Source organism: Notechis scutatus, chromosome 1 (assembly GCF_049901735.1).
Source record: "Notechis scutatus isolate UNSWTSFEM ecotype Mainland chromosome 1, rNotScu1.2, whole genome shotgun sequence".
Taxonomy (NCBI): domain Eukaryota; kingdom Metazoa; phylum Chordata; class Lepidosauria; order Squamata; family Elapidae; genus Notechis; species Notechis scutatus.
Genome location: NC_142009.1, coordinates 230,013,767 through 230,030,667, shown reverse-complemented (window position 1 = coordinate 230,030,667; position 16,901 = coordinate 230,013,767). Strand labels below are relative to the sequence as shown.

Genomic DNA, 16,901 nt, shown 5'->3' with positions numbered 1-16,901 from the left:
ACTCTACCTCTATTATCAATATAGATTTGATACATCCAGAATTAAAATCTAAGTGGATGTACCTAATTTCAGAAGCAAAATGTTGCCTGAAAATTTTGCAGAATCCTGTTTGTAGATTTTGCTTTAATGAGATACTGACATAAGACCACAAGATTGATCATCCTATGATCCTACTGACTAGTGATGGCAGAAAAAGAGGGATGAAGGCAGGCCAATACACTTCTTCCCTGTAGCCATGTTGTACAGGAACAAAACCAGAATAGTTTTATTTAAATTTCACCCAGTATAAGTTTTTGTTCTTAGAATTTGCTTGCCATCTAGTGTGTTAACAAATATTTGAAGAACAATTGCAAATGTCTTTTCAAAGGATATTCTGAAAAGATAAGGAAGAAAATATATTTTAATTTTTTATTGATTTATTTACAGTACTTTAATCAATTTGTATGGCTGCCCATTTTTCAATAGTGATTCTGGAGGCTGGCATAATGTTAAATGCACAGACACAATAAACAGTAACATATACAGTATAATGGCAACTGAGGACAGCATAAATCATTAGCAGGTGACTAGTTAATCTCACAAAGTCAATTAAACTCCCAATCCCCATGCCCAGAAAAACAGCCATGTTTTTAAGCTTTCTGAAATGCCAGCAGAGTTGGAACCAACTGAATCTCGGGTGGGATTGGGATTTTCTTGAGAGAAGGCACTCTGACAGAAAAGGCCCACTCCTTGTTCCTGCTAGATGAAATTCTTTGATATCCAGGACCTGATGCATGCCTTTTATCAGATTTAATGGGATAGGTAGAATCAATTGGAGAGAAGTTGTCCCTTAAATAACCTGGCCGCATGGCACATACAGCTTTATATATGACAACCAGCACCATAAATTGCTCCTGGAAGCATAGAGAATCAGTGCAGTTTGCAGAGCAGAGGTGGGCACAGAGATGAGCACACATTGCTGCATTCTGGATGGTCTATGTAAAGCATATTGCAGAAATCCACTTGAGAGCTGTTCAAGTATGAATAATGGTGAGTGGTGCCTTCTGATCCAGAAAAGGGCACAATTGGCACATCTGTTGTGTAAAACGTCTTCAATTACAGTGGCACTTGTTCCTCAAACAAGAGCTGAGAGTCAAGGATAACCTCCAAACTGCACATTTTATTTTATTTAAATGAACATGTCCACTGGCCTCACACGGTACTCCTTGGCAGCTCACAGCAACCAATAAAAAAGCAACATACTGTACCTGGTTCCTCCCCAAATCATATACATCTCTTGCCTTAAAAACCATCATACCCTTCCTGCCAAGGTGCCAGAATCATCCATTTTGTTGACCCCCTAACTCTTTTCCATGCTAGCTGAATGCTTGGGGAAGAGCCAGGTCTTCTTGGCTTTCTGGAAGGCTAAAAGGATAAAGGCCCTCTCAATCTCAGGTTGGAGGCTATTTCAAAAGCCCAGATGGCTACAGAAAATCTGCCCTTCTGAGGTTCCACTAGATGTCAAAAGTTTAGAGGTGTGTCCACTCTTTCTAACCTAGTGAGATGGGCAGATACCCCCCAAAGATAGGTAGTCCAGCAGATAACTGGCCATGTACCATGAAGGGTTTTAAAGGTGGTCAACAACATCTTGGACCCGGAAAGCAATTGGCAGCCAGTGCAGCTTGCACAGCAATGATGCAATGAAACAAATTGCAGAGTATCCAGAATGTGCCATTACATTCTACAGAAGTTGCAGCTTCTAGTTGTATTTAGGCATGCTTGCAGGATTCTGTCACAAATAGCCTATATCATAGTTCTATATGGAGCCTGTTTTTGATTTCAAAGGTCTGACATCAGTCTTGCAAGCCTGAATGCATTTTCCCTTATATCCTAGGGAGTAAAGGAGGAATCAAGTGTGTTTTTTCCAAACATATTCCGTTTTTCAGACTCCACTGATGTTTTTGAACATGATGTAACAAGCTCCATATGGTTTCTCCAAGTCATCTCTGTGGCATTATATAATATTTGAACAGCACTAATCTGAGATTTTATTGATTTATTTTTGCTAACATATAACAGAAGTTCTCATCATGTTAGGTAATCATGCTTAACCAACTATGGCTGCTGTCAGAAAAACTGGAGCCAGACCAGTTCATACTTGGATAGGAGACTACCAAGAAATCACAGGCTAGATGAGGAACTGGAAAACACCCCACAAAAAAAGCAATGCAAACAATTTCCCTACTGTTGCCATGAAAATAATATGGAGTTGACCAGATTCCAAGCTCAAGCTGAGGAAGAATTTATCCTGGCAAAAGCTCCAGTTCCACCCAAAGGCTAATATAATTTTAAAAAGCTGGTGTTTCTTGGTTTTATTTCATCCCAGTGTGTTTCAGTAGGTTGGGGTCTGGAGATGCTGGGTGTGTCAATGATCCACTATTTGGGAAATTAAACAGACAGTAAACGGTTTCCTCTAAAAATGGTGAAGGGGTCCCTTGAATGCGGTCTTAATGCAAATATATTTCTGATTCAGTTGCTATTTATTAATACAGGCTTATTTCATTATTTGATATTTCCCCGCCTTTATTATTTTATAAGTAATTCAAGGCGTAATGCTGCTTCCTCTTTTCCTCACAAGTGGGTCGGAGCTGAGAGAGAGCGCACGACAGGCTCACAATCTCGCAGTAAGCTTTCATGCCTAAAGTAGGACTAGACTAGACCTCAAGTCTGCCGTTTTTCTAAGCGCAGCCCCGCCGAACACAAATAATCAAGCTTATTTGAACGGTTTCAAAAGAGCTCGCCATTCCTTGAGTCCTTGATGTCACTGGGATCTGACGTCACTAGCGTTCCCATGGTAACGAGCAATGAAGTCACAGAAGGATGGGCGGGGAAGAGCGAGCTCGGAGGTGCCGAGACTTTGCAAGTTCTGGGTCGCAGTTTCTATGGAAACCTACGCCCGTGCTAAAAAAAGGGACTCGCCTCGCACTCTGTGAATGAAGCGGGGGGGGGGTGAGGGAGAGAATCCTGGGTGTTGGGGACCCGGAGGCTGCGCTTGCTTCTCCAGCCAGTTCCTCACTTGCCCGATGCCGGCACGGCCGCCTTCCCTCTAAACTGCAGCCCTCTCCCCTTAAGTTGATCGGGCGCAGGGGCTCCGCTTTCCTCCCTCCGATTCTCCGCTCTCTCTCAAAGGGGGTGAAAAATACAATGGGGATCGACCGTTCGACCTCCGAGGTTCAGGAGAGGGCCACTCACTGAATAAACAGGAGATCGGCCGTGTCAGTATCCTGCAAACCCTACGAGGTTCTCCTTCCCCTCCAGACCTCCGGCCGGAGGCTTTGCCTGCCTGCCTGCCTGCCCGTCTCTCCCCGTGCGCCCACTTCGACGCTCCTTCACACGAGCAGCCCTGCCCGCTCCCCTCCCAATCGCACTCCCGCCTCCTCCTCCTCCCTCCCCCGCAAGGACTGCGGCTGAACGCGCTTCTCCGCCGCGGTGACGCGAGAGGCAGCGGGTCGGTTCGGTCTGTCGATCCATCCATCCCCAGTCAGTGGGACTACCCCGGCCGCGCTGCTTCTCAAGACCATGCTCCCGCCAGCGCAGCGACCGAGCCCTGACAGCGGCCGGGCAGCCCCGGGCAGAGAAAGGGCGGGTTCGGGGAGGGCACAGTGAGGCCGGCGGTCTCTTTTCCCTTCTCAACTCCCTCTCCCCGCCCCCCCCCCACCCGACGTCTTCCCCCCGACGTAGCATACCATTGCTTCCATCGCCGGCATCCCTACATCGAGCCACAGGTCTGGGCCCGGGAGGTGGCGCGTGTGTGCGTGTGCGTGTGCAGAGAGTATCGGCGGTGCACGCGTAGCCGTGGGGCTGGGAGGCTGGCGAAAGGCACGCGTTGCACTGGATGGAAGGGGCGGGCGGGACGGGAGCCCGGTATCAGCAGGGGCGGTTTTGGGGCACGGTTGGGCTGTAAGGAAGGCGTGCAGAATAACGCTGCATGGGCTTTGCGGCGGGTGGAAAGAAAGGTGAAAGGATATCGCTCCAAAGACGACGGGGCTGCCTCTTTGGGCCCCGGAAAGAAACCAAGCAGCCCAACGCGTTTCCCGCTCCTCACCGATTTCTCATGTGCCTTGAAGCGGACCCCTGTACCAGCCCTCCCGCCTTCATCTTAGATCGCCATTCCCTAAAAGCAACAGTCTTTCACCTGAGCAAAGGCGCCGAGGGCGATGACAGCGCCTCGTGTCCCTCCTGCTCCGATTATTCCAACCGAGCAGTGCTTTTCTGACTTTCTGACAGTGCTGTGGGTTGAATTCAGTTAGCGTGAACGGTAGTTATTTTTAAATAGTAGTTTACTGCTGTATTGAATGTCTGGGACGGAACGAAGGTATGTTTGAACCAACCATCGTTCAGCCGTCAGGTTGCCATGTTTTATTTATACAGGGCGCCTATGCCCGTTAATGGCTGCAAGGCAAGCATACCTTTAGCCACTTGAGTAGCGCCCCCAAAACATGGAAGTCAAGTGTAAATTGCACCTACTGGCTTAATTTTGTTCTTGCGAGAAAGACGAAGTGGTAATTTCTTCTAATGGGGCAGACCTATTGAAACCAGAGTTTTGTGGATGAATTAGGCAAAGTTGAATTTGTGGATATTATTTTTTTTTTTTTGAGGCAAGCATGTTTTACGGGAGAGAGGTGCTTCCTTTAATACTTTAAAAACATTAGGTATAGACTGTGAGGATAAATACACCAAGAAACAAACAAAAATACATAGCCTAAGGCTTCCATGAAATTGCTGAATTGTGTGTGTGTTTACTCAGTATGCCCATTTCTTTCTCTTCTAAGTATGCTTAGCTTAGCTTTGTGTCCAAATCCTACACTTATGTCCTGAATAAGTTTTAGGATGGGCGCTTACATGTATTTCTCTCTAAGGAGCTTTGCTTAATTGGTTATGGCAATTAGCAAGCTTCCCATCAACTATGTGCTTGTAAGAATTTGGGTAACTGATTTGAAAAAGATTACTTACTAGACATAACACAACGCATGTTAAATGGTATAGCAGGCTGAGTGAATTGTGGCCAGAACATGGGAATGTTTTAGACACTATTTTAGAAGCTATTTCTGTAGAACATGACTTTATAAGGAGTTAGATTCTGAAGTAGTTTTTCTAATACATTGTAGGAAATATTGAATTTCATCTACTTGTGCTGAAGTTCACCTTATTTTACAAATGTACTGTAGACAATAACTATTGCTTAATTTCTTTAACATATTTTTCCTTCATATTTGTTTATATACATGGAATGGAAAACATACTAAACTATGTTGTTTATTCTGTAAAGTCTCAACAGGTTTTGGCTTTCTTTTTTCACATTCAGAATTTTGAAAGGTTTAATGTATTTGTACTTGGAAAGAGTTTTTTTTCATAAATACTGATACTGGAATATAGAGAATAGGGTACACTGACATTTCCCAGTTAGTGAGCAAAACATACAACTTAATTGTTTACATTCTTCAGTTGTATTTTCATAAAAACTATAAACCTCTCTGTTGTGTTGCTTTCAATTATGGCCACGTCTAGTATAGTACTTCATTTTTCAGATGGCATACAGAGTTTACAAAATTTATGATGTAACTTTCAATGGGTAAATTGTAAATTCAGTGGCTGTTCTTATATTCCCTTATGAGGATAATAAGGCTATTTGACTTTGCAGGATATGGCAGAATAATAATGTATGTGAAGTTATATGATTGTTTTGAGGTATGTTACAGGAACAGCAGGTTGCAAGGGCCAAGAGCTAGAGCAATTTGACAGGATCATAAGGCAAAGGATATTCATGAAAACAGCTCTCTAGGAGGCCTGCAGACTTTTTTTTTCTTGAAAGTACTCCTATGCTTTCAATAGATGCATGATGGGCAGAGATTTAGTAGTTTCTCCCTGCAGTACACTGCTGAGCAAAGTTATGCATGATTTAAACTCTGCATGGCATGCTGGTATAAGAGGAGAGAAGGGGCGGTAGTAACGCCTCTTAAATCCCCAGAAACCTTGATTACAAAGTGTTGCATAAACAGAATCATGAAAGTACTGAATTAGAAGGAGCATCAGCATTGACACCACAAACCTATGCATACTTATCTAGAAGCCTTGATTCTAATTAATTTGGCTAAGACTAAAGCCTTATTTTATCAAGTTACTTACATAGCTTTACCAGCTCCATGCTCTAGTTGGATTGACACAAGCCTGTAAATCATAAAACAAATTCATACATATTATTTAGCCAAAGTTCACTTGGCCATTGTTTGTTGCCCAAGCCATTATTAGCTGGCTTCACACAACATAATAAGCTATATAACTGGCTTTTGAAATTATGTTAAGCCAAAACCAAACCAATTACACACTTTAGTATTTCTCTAAATGAACTCTTAAAGGAGGTTGTAAGATACGAGGGGGAAGAGGAGGATCACCACAGAGTTCTTTTTTGTGCTGTTTTTGCACAAAAGTATACAGTCTGATGCAAAATCATTCTGAATGCAAAGTAACCCTGCAGTTCCAGAGACCTGTATGAAGTCTGAATGTTTGCTTTTAACATATTGCATTTGCCTTTTAGAGGAGGAGTTAGTCATGCCTGGAAGGCATGAAGCTTCTGTGCAAAATTGACCATCTGATCAGATACTCACTTTGCATAGGAAATTATCACTTCTAAGGGGAAGGGCTGTAAGAGTGCAGCTAGAAGGAAATTGCAACAGTAGGGGAAGGATTTACAAGCACCAGGCTTAAGGGGGAAAACCTTGTGAGACTGTTATCTTAGAGTGATTGTATTAATTCAAAAAGCACCAAAAGCAGATTATAGTCTGGCCACATTCTGCAAGCTATAGCATTTTAAGAACAGTTTAAGAGAAGTCGATTTTGGGCAAGGTGGCTCCCCCCCATTGGTAAATGAGAGAATTATTTTCAAAATGGAATTCCAATTTCAAATGTTAGGCCAAAAAAAGCAATTCATTCTTCATGTTAAAAATGGTTTTAAATTGCATTTTTGTTTTCAAAATAACTGTTGTTTTAAAAAGTTATGTTCTGCCACTGTTTTATTTGCTATATAGGTAAAAATATAATTGTTATGAATAAGTTTAGGTTGTTTCTTGCCTCACCCCAATCCCTGTGAAAACTTTTTTTTAAATTTTAAAATAAACTTTATTAAAGATTGTGTGTGTGTGTGTGTGTGTGTGTATATGGCATTCAGCTTTGTTTGGGTATTTTCCCACGTCATTGTAGTTGACTACAATGTTGACTACAACTACAATGACGTGGGAAAATACCTGAACAAAGCTGAATGCCATACACACACACACACACACACACACACATATATACACACACACACATATATACATACATATATATATATATATATATATATAATAAAATACTGTGTTTCATTACAAATGAAACCAATATACAAATACAAATATTAACATAAAACATATATCAGCTAAGATGGTGTGATCATTTATTGAAAACAATTTTACTAATATTCATTTTCTATTTTTGGTAAATGCTCTTAGTTTAACCACTTCATTTTTCAAATCCTTATCTTTTAATTTCCTGGTTTTTCTTCTTCATCCAACTGTAGTATATTTTGAGTCTACCTTATCTCTAAGTTTTTGTGTAAGTAGGTCCATTTCAGTGCAGTAAAGAACTTTCTGAATTATCAAATTATTTGTTGGCATTTGGTCACCCTTCCAGCATTGTGCCAATGCAATTCTTGTTGCTGTGATTGTATGGGGAATTAAGTATTTCATTTCTTCTGCCTAGTCCCCTTTTAACATTCCCAACAAAAATATTTCCGCCTTAATTCTAGTCGTATATTTGTAATTTCTTTTATCCAAATTCTAATTTTTTTTCCAGTACTTTTTACTTTTTAGGCAAAGCCACCAAGCGTGAAAGAAGGTACCCCTCATTTGCTTATATTTCCAACAGGTCGGATTTAAATTTGGGTACATATTCGCTAACCTTGAAGGTGCCAAATACCACCGATAACACATTTTGTATTGGTTTACTTTATAAACAACCGATTGTGTTATTTTATAATTTTGTTCCCAGACTTTTTCCCAATCTTCCAAATTAATGTTGTGCCCTACATTCCTTGTCTATGCGGTCATTGGGCCTTTAACTATTTCTTCCGCCATTTCAAATTCTAATAGATAATTATACATTTTAGAAATTAATTTTTCATCCATCCCCTCTAATATTTTATCTAATTGGTTCAGGAAAACTTTTATTTACACGTGGGAGATGGCACAATTTCTTTTTCTCAGATCATAATAAGGCAAAGTTTGGGAACCATTGACATGGTCTAGGAAGATGTAAAAGACCAAGAGCATTAGATGCTATTATTTTACTCCCTTCCACATTTTTTGCTTTTGCTATGTTGAAACTCCCTAGCCTCTCATTTGCTTAAGAGTTGCTATGGAAACTTACCCAGTGGGTTGGATTTTGAAATAAGGTCAGATGGGGGCTTCTTTCCAGCTTCTCATCTGAGGAAGTAAAAATGTGGTTTAAGCTACTACTTTTGACCAGCAGCTCCTTTCCATACTTATATAATGCTTCATTTTGACATATGATGGTTTTCTGATAATGAGAATAAAAATAAATACATGCCAATCTGATTGATACAAAAAAATCTTTATGATATAGGTGAGCATTTGAGATATATCTTTTAATTTTTTTAAGCTGTGTTGTCCAAAACAAAATTTTCTTGGGCTGTTTTAATGTTTTCTGTGATCCCATTTTCATATTATGTTTTTAAGTGGCCCACAGCCACAAATAGATACCTGTGTTGGCTGCACACTTTTATCTGCCCTCTACTGTGTCTCAACTCACAGGATCTGACAGTCAAGATGCTGATCAAAGAATATCATATACTGCTGCCCATGAGCCTGGCCGAATACCAGGTGGCCCAACTTTACATGATCCAGGTAACATCAGTTTGGCTAAATAGAGCAGGCTGATGCATGTTTATTTAACCAGATGGAGTTTTGGGGTTAACAAGACCAAAACCAAGCAGGTTGAGGGATGCAAAGAACAAAAGATATAGATTGCAAGCTGAAGATGTCTCTCTTAGAAAAAAAGCCGTGAGGAATCCAGTGGCGAAGGCAGTGGGGTTGAAATCCTGTCCAACCGACCATATGATGATGGTCCAGGAGGAAGTGGTCAATATACACATAAGATCTACCATGTGGGCTCTCATATTCCTAGCTGGTTCCGTGCTCTCCTACCAAAGGCTGCTCTGCAGGTGGAGGAAGAATCTTGGAATGCCTACCCCTACACACGAACCAGGTGAGAGGAAGGCAATAGTGGGCTGAAAGATGTGGTTGGAGTTTGCCAAGTTGGTAAAGCTAGAACTGTGAGTTTCATGCTCTTCTTCATAGATACACATGCCCCTTTGTGGAGAAATTTTCAATTGAGATTGAGACTTACTACCGACCAGATGCTGGAAAGCAAACCAATATCTTCAATCTAAATACTACAGAGCGCAGGCAAAGGATTGTCGGTGAGTTCTCAAACACTGGACCATTCCTCTTACTTTTAAGTTATCAGAATATAGTATTGCATGATTGCTTCTGTGCTGAGCAACTGATTGTTTAGGAGTGGCTGAACAATGATGGTTATCTGATTATATTTAGGGTCAATAAATGACTGAGGTATAAATTAGTGGATATCTCTTTCACCCAGCATATAAAGTGCTGTGCTGTAGGGCAGCCTTCACCAGCCTTGTGGATGCTTCACTCTATGTAGATGTTAGGAACTTTCACATTTTGAATTCCCAACCATCATTCCATTGTTGAAATCCAATGCATCTGGAGGACAATAGATTGGGGGATGCTGTTGTTATACACCAGGAGCGAAAGAATAGCCAGCAGGCTCCTGGCAAAACTTGTGCACCAGGCAACAGCAGTAGTCAGGAATGTAGCTGACCATCTGAAGCAATTTTGAAATGAGAAGGAACAGTGACTTGAGAAACCCAAGTACGATTATTTTAATTTCCTACAATTAATCACTTTTTACAAAACCTCCTCTACAGATACTATTGATATTGTACGGGATCCCATCTCACCCAGTGAATACAAGATAGAGGAAGATCCACGACTATACCATTCGGTGAAGACAGGACGTGGACCTCTGGGAGATGATTGGCTAGACAGTGGAAATACTGGGCCTTTTATGTGTGCTTACAAGCTTTGTAAGGTGGAGTTTCGCTATTGGGGCATGCAGTCCAAGATTGAACAATTCATTCATGATGTAGGTAAGCATGATACCTTCTTTATTGCCATTCTTTTTCATCTTCCTTCAGCAAACAAAAACCCATGACAGTAGTGGATAGTTTGATTTTTCCTGATGTTGAACTGTAAGCTCCCAGCAGCTCCATCCAATATTGCCCATGGTAATACAGTAGTTTAGCAATGTCTTGAGGGACAGAGGTCCCCTAACTCTGGCCTACTGAAGCTAGCTGATTTACGCCACATTGTATGCCTAGGCAGTGGATGATTGATCCTGTACTTGTGCTGGCAGAGGCACGTTGTCCATTTCCTCTCCGGTAGCAATACTTCTGCAGTACCTTTTCTATTGAGTTCCCCTTTTCATATGAATTTCATTAAAGCTACTCTAATGCAAAATCAGGGACGCGGTGGCTTAGTGGCTAAAATGCTGAGCTTGTCAATCAGAAAGGTTGGCAGTTCAGAGGTTCGAATCCCTAGCGCTGCATAATGGAGTGAGCTCCTGTTAACTTACCCCAGCTTCTGCCAACCTAGAAGTTTGAAAGCATGTAAAAATGCAAGTAGAAAAATAGGGACCACTTTGGTGGGAAGGTGTTTGGCGTTTCATGCGCCTTTGGCGTTTAGTCATGCCGGCCACATGACCAAGGAGACGTCTTCGGACAGCGCTGGCTCTTCGGCTTTGTAACGGAAATAAGCACCGCCCCCTAGAGAGGAAACGACTCGCACGTATGTGCGAGGGGATCCTTTACCTTTACTTAATGCAAAATCAGATTTAATACTGGCCCAAAGATAACAGTTCCAAGCCTCCCTTGTGGTCCCTATATTAAAGAAACATTCTAAGACCTAGGTTGTACAATGTTGAGAATTATTCTTTCTGAGTTGAAAATAAATGATTAGGTCCTCTGCCATTTTGAAAACCAATACTGTTTCACATTTCTCTGCTAATTACAAGGCATTTGTTCAGGATCTACAATCTTCTAGCATATGGCAACTCTAAATGTTATCTCTGAAATTGGTGAGAAATTGGACTTTCTTCCTCTGTACTGCTAATTAACTACTGCTCTAGTCCAATTCTACCCTTTGAGGTAAAAATGCACCCAAAAGATTTTGATGTATTGGTTGGTTGCTTGAGAGATACTCTTCCTACTGTGACCTCAGAAGTATTAGTGGTGGTAACTAGTAATTAGAGGCTTAATGACATTTATGATTATCCATGTAAATCAGCTTCTGACATGAAAGGAATTGTCATCCAACGTTGTGCAGCACTTCTCAGACAAAAAAAATGAGCTACGCTGTGCTGTCTGCTCATCTAAGCTGTGTCCCTGGATGCAATAGCTGACAGGTGGCAGATTATGAGGATGACAAGATCCCACTATAAATTGGATACAGTATTTTTTCCTTGAATGTGAGAATGATTTCTGGATTTCTGAAAGAGTTTTGATTGAAAAAATGTGAGATATCTTCAGTGTAAACATATGTGATAGAAATGGTCATATCATGTTAAAGATAAAGTTTTGTGATATGAAATTAGAGAAATAGGCTAAACCACAACTATCTAATGACATGTTGGATGTAGTGAAGTGGTAGTAGTGGGATGGTACAGCATGTGTCTATAGAAGTTTAGGTTCCTTACTTCACTTTTTCCACAACATCATTATGTGAATAATGTGGATTGGTTTAGAGACCCTGGTTTCAATTTAACTCAATGGATTATCTTCATTCCTGACTACTAATTTGACATTAAATATCTTCTGATTTTAGCAGAGGAATTACACTGAGCAGCGTCCCACATCCCAATAAGATTAGCTCCACTCCTTTCAACATTCCTTAAGTCCCTCAAGATGTGGCTATGTCATCCGTCCTGGGGAGTCCCAGGGAACGAGGGAGATTTTGCAATGGCTCCCTTGCTATGGTTTAATATCATCCTTTGTTTTTGTGTGCCTTTTTAATAGTTATTTTTAAGTGTGACTTTTAAGTATTTATTATATTGTTAAGTGCTATCTGCCTCCCAAAGTCACTTTCATGTGAGAGAGGGGGACTACGTAAATATGGCAAATAAATAAATAAAATGTATTGGTTAAGGTAAATAAAATGCCAAAATGAATCTTGCATCTTTGTTGAAAAGAAAAAAGAATTGCAATGCTGTTAGCTCCTCTTATTCTCTAAATTGAATTCCTCTTTTAAAGCTGAACTGGGTTGTAATCCTTTTAAGTTACTAAAAAGCATTGGAAGAAGCATTCATGTAGTAAATAACTTTAATGTCTTTTAATGTATTGAGGAGCTGAAGTTATAACTAACCAAAGTGCAGTGTGTCTGGGAAGAGCTATGCCATCATGATTCCTGAATGCCTTCCTACTGTAGGTCTACGGAAAGTGATGCTGCGAGCTCATCGCCAGGCCTGGTGTTGGCAGGACGAATGGATAGATCTCACAATGGATGACATTCGAAGGTTGGAGGAAGAAACAGCTCGTATGCTGGCTCAGAAGATGGCTACATGTGTGGAATCTGAATTAGGTCCTGGTGTGCCCAGCCCTGAATGCCCAACTGAGTTAGGTGGCCATGAGACACAGGACAGAGTTGATAGCCTGAGGGCTCCTGATTCCTCTCCAGATGATCCCTTTGCAAAGCAGTGGTCAACTTCTTCTCGGTCCTCATATTCTTCTCAACATACTGGTGAGTGACCGCTGCAATAAATAGAAAGGAACTTGTAGAAGAATAGAACATAATATGATACTGATGTAAAACTGCTGCAGAGGAACAACAGTTGTGAGAAAGGATGAAATTCACTAACATATCATTCTAGATTATAATCGGGGACTCCTGTATTGGTAGTAATGTTGGTTTAGTTTTTTCACAAAGGATTTTTTATCTCTTCCCTTACTAGTTCTTGACTTGTTTGATTTTTTACTCATTTGAAATACAATACTTTTTTTTTTTTTTGCATTGTGCAGAGGCATGGCATTATGAATATTGATACTCATGTTAAAGAAAGATTAGTTAGGATGTGTATTACAGTATCCATGATAGCAACCATTGTTTTTGTTTTTTCTTTGTAATTTTCTTCTTGTGTTTGGAACTTAAAGAAGGAAAAGAACTCATGAAAAAGTGGAAATAGATATTGATATACAGGGTAGAAAGTTCTGTTGCAGAATAGTTTTTGTGAAATTGATTCTATTAATAATTGTAATCTGACCTATTTCCTTTTCCTATTCTTTTCTTGTCTGTAAAAAATTAAGGACTTTCTGCAGTTTTCTGCAAATTCAGAAAATTGAGACAGTAAAGCAAACTTCATACTATACTATTGATTCCAGTGATCATAATTCCTGTAATGTAGTGTTCCTGTTGGTACTAAGCTTTCTTGGTCATCATGATTTCACTTGATATGTCTCTGCAGTTGCGGTGTCTCCACACAATTTATCAGAATGGCGGATGCAAAATATTGCACGGGACTCCGAGAACAGTTCCGAAGAGGAATTTTTTGATGCTCATGGTTCGTATCACTGAATATGAATAGCATGGTTCTACAGGGCATTTTGTTTCTGAGAAGAGTTGAGCTCAGACTCATTTGTAGATGGCAGGTAGCTGCTTTTGGTTCCAAGACTTGGGATTCCAGTTATGTAGAAACATCTGTAAGAACTAACTCTTTACGTATGTATTGAAAGTTGGATTTGTATGAATTTATATGGTTAGGGAAGATCAGAACTCTTATGCTTACTCTTTGAAAAGAAATAGTATGTCCATATAAGAAAAGACTACGAAAAGGTTCATAGCTTAGTTATTAAAGGCACATGGTTTGTGTGTGTGTGTATGTGTATGGTGAGCAAGTGTCATAGGAAATACAGGAAGCTACCTTCCATCAAACCAACCCTTGTCCAATCCACTATTATCAACAGGGAGGTCAATAACTTTTAATAATTTTAGATAGAAGTCTTTTTTACTCCTATTTTGTGAATCCCAAAGGTTAATTCCAGGGGTTTAAAATTACTACTTACAGATGATGGATTCCAGTAGAGGAGATAATACGTATAGGTATACATATATGTATATGTATTAGCTCATATATTGAACTTGGTTAGATATGTAGCTCACATTGAACTATGGAGTTCTTGGTCTCTCTGAGCATGGTTGTTTACTTGCAGACATTTCATTATCCACTTAGGTAACATTAACAGTGTATGTCTGCCGTTTGCTCTTTGTTTACATGCAGTAGCTTGCCTTGCCAATTTGGTTGTGTCCATGTTTGTTTGTTTTTTGGTAGTTCCTTGATTAGGGTATTGTTTGCCTGGTGTTAATCCTTATCTGGGTTTTGGCTGCTGGGAAGGAAGTATTCTTGTCTTTTTGTTACCTTCTTTGCATTTATATTGCATCTTTTTAATGTAAATGTGGTTTATCACTATATGTCTATTGATAGTTGAATTGTCTGAATGTCAAGCTTCCAGGAATTTGCTAGCATTTTTGGTCTAATAGGCTGAGTTTCCCAGTTGAAACTGGTTGATTCTGGGAGATTAAGGAATTTTCATCATGTCTTTGACTCCTGCTTGGTGTTCAAGGATGCCCTCGGCTAATCTTCTGCCTGCCTGCCCTACATAATAGCTCTTACAGTCCTTGTACAACAACCCACAGTAACCCAAGTCCTCCATTACCAAAGTAACAACTCAGCCTCTCACAAGAGGAGCTATAAAAGAATATTATTCAAATGAATGTAAAGGCACTGCAGCAACACCAAAAAAAGAAACAGACCACCTATACAACATCAAAATAGTCCCACAACTTTATTTAAAGGTGCCTGATCATTCAACCCACTATAGCACAACCAGAAGAAGCTACAAAAATGGGGAGCATAAGCACATATCAAAAACATCTGAGAAACAACCACCTAACAACTTTCTGTAGCACGTGGCCCAACTACAAATAGCCCTTAAGTTGTGACAGTACTTTTAACTGGAATTTCCATCACTGGGCAATATGGTCATAAAGCTCAAGATCATGTGAGTGCATCACTAAGCTGCAGCAATCTCTGTAGTTCCCATTGCCTTTGTTAAGCGAGGATAGTGGATTGTTAAGCAGGCACCACCTCACAACTTCCTACCAGCTTTCAAGCAAACTCAGTAAGGAAACCAGCAGAAAGTTGTCTGGTAGCTTGCAAGCAGCCCAGCCAGTACATAAGTGGCTGCTGCCAGGTGAGAAAGGGAGCAAGAAGATGCATGGATAGTCAGGGAGGCATGAGCACAGTGGGGTCTGGAGTGGCTACAGCTGCCATCAAGTGGGAGGTTGCCAGGGAGGTTTGTCGTGATCCAGCAAAACTTGGGGAGCCTATGCAAGTAGCAGCAAGGCACAGCACCAATGCTGTGGGGCTTGGAATGGTTGCTGCTGGATGAGAAGGGTGGCTGAGAAGGTCCTGCCTGAGAGCAAGAAGGCTTGGGGAGGGCGCATGAATGGCCAGGGAGCTGGACCACAAGCTTAGGGAGGGTGTGTGGGTAGCTGACCTGAGCACAAAAGGCTGAGGCAAAGTGTGCAGGTGGGGGACGGCTTACCCAAGCAACTTGCAACATTCCTTGCCATCTTCCCCATTGACTTTGTATCCAGCAGGGAAGGTTGCAAATTTTAATTATGTGATTGTGGAACATTTCCAGCTGTTATAAATGTGAGCCAGTTTCCAACTACCCATATCACAATCACATGACTGTGGAGTTGCTTAGATGGCCAGAACTTTGAGTACCGGTTGTTATCACCCCTCATTCAGTGCCATTGTAACTTCCATTGTTAAACAAGTAGTTCTTTATCAAGGATGACCTGTGAGCCCTCCAAAACATCTTAAGCAAACCAAAAGACCCAATAGCCCAAGAATTAAAAATGAGTCATCTACAATATTCAATGCAAGGACTATAATTGCCACTATGTAGGGCAAATTAACATCAGACAATCGGACAGAAAAAAATCAAGGAACTATCAAGGAGAATGTTTTGGAGAACCCTACCAAAACTGGCAGGGAAAACTACTGTATACACATAGGGAGCAAGACCTGCATGTATTCTCACTGATGATGTTACCTAATTGGGTAATGGAATGTCTGCAAGCAAACAACCAAGCTCAGAGAGCACCAAGGACTCCACAGATGATAGGCTGCAAAGCTAGAAAACAATTTTTCCTATGAATCTGGAGGACTGTTAAAGACAATCATCTAATGTGCCTTTCTTCTTTTAAAAATTATCCCTTCTTTCTTAACTCTGATTTTTAACCATGGTGGGCATTTCAGTGTATTTGCAGTAACTAGACTACATGTAACCCTTTTTCATTTTAGAGGATTTGTCTGACAGTGATGATGTGTTTGCAAAAGAAATCACTAAGTGGAATTCAAATGACTTTCTTGATACTCTGGAGCGACCCAATGAACGGGATGAGGTTCTAGGTAAGAGAAATCAATTTCCATGTTCTATGACTTCTGCCCTTTTTGACCTCTAGAGTCTGTCTTTGGTCTTTTGCCTTTTGTCTCCTTGTACTCAGTGCAATATAAATTTCCTTTGCAGTTGATGTGACTGAAGCAACCAAGTCAGATAGTGACGGTGCCCCCGTACCTGGCCCACCAGAGGTGAGGGAACCCATGCCTGAAACACAGCATTCCTGTTTCACTGCCTTCGACTATTGTGGCCCCAAGCCATCGGA

At 40.8% G+C, this 16,901-nt stretch overlaps 1 protein-coding gene across 6 annotated transcripts in view; it reads left to right on the top strand.

Moving 5' to 3' along the window:
- Positions 1-3,426: 3,426 nt before the first annotated feature.
- PITPNM1 (phosphatidylinositol transfer protein membrane associated 1) overlaps positions 3,427-16,901 on the top strand; it is a 31,157-nt gene continuing 17,682 nt past the window's right edge. Inside the window, exons 1-9 of one of the 6 annotated variants that reach the window (XM_087950567.1) lie at positions 3,427-3,764; positions 8,847-8,939; positions 9,086-9,300; positions 9,393-9,514; positions 10,046-10,267; positions 12,600-12,911; positions 13,633-13,728; positions 16,540-16,647; positions 16,766-16,827. In XM_087950567.1, coding sequence (XP_087806693.1) covers positions 8,862-8,939; positions 9,086-9,300; positions 9,393-9,514; positions 10,046-10,267; positions 12,600-12,911; positions 13,633-13,728; positions 16,540-16,647; positions 16,766-16,827 — 1,215 coding nt within the window. In that variant the 5' untranslated portion in view covers positions 3,427-3,764; positions 8,847-8,861. Of the gene's footprint in view, positions 3,765-3,792; positions 4,298-7,495; positions 8,940-9,085; positions 9,301-9,392; positions 9,515-10,045; positions 10,268-12,599; positions 12,912-13,632; positions 13,729-16,539; positions 16,648-16,765; positions 16,828-16,901 lie in introns of those variants that run through there. The other 5 variants (XM_087950569.1, XM_087950568.1, XR_015746607.1 and 2 more) reach the window with 5 other exon arrangements.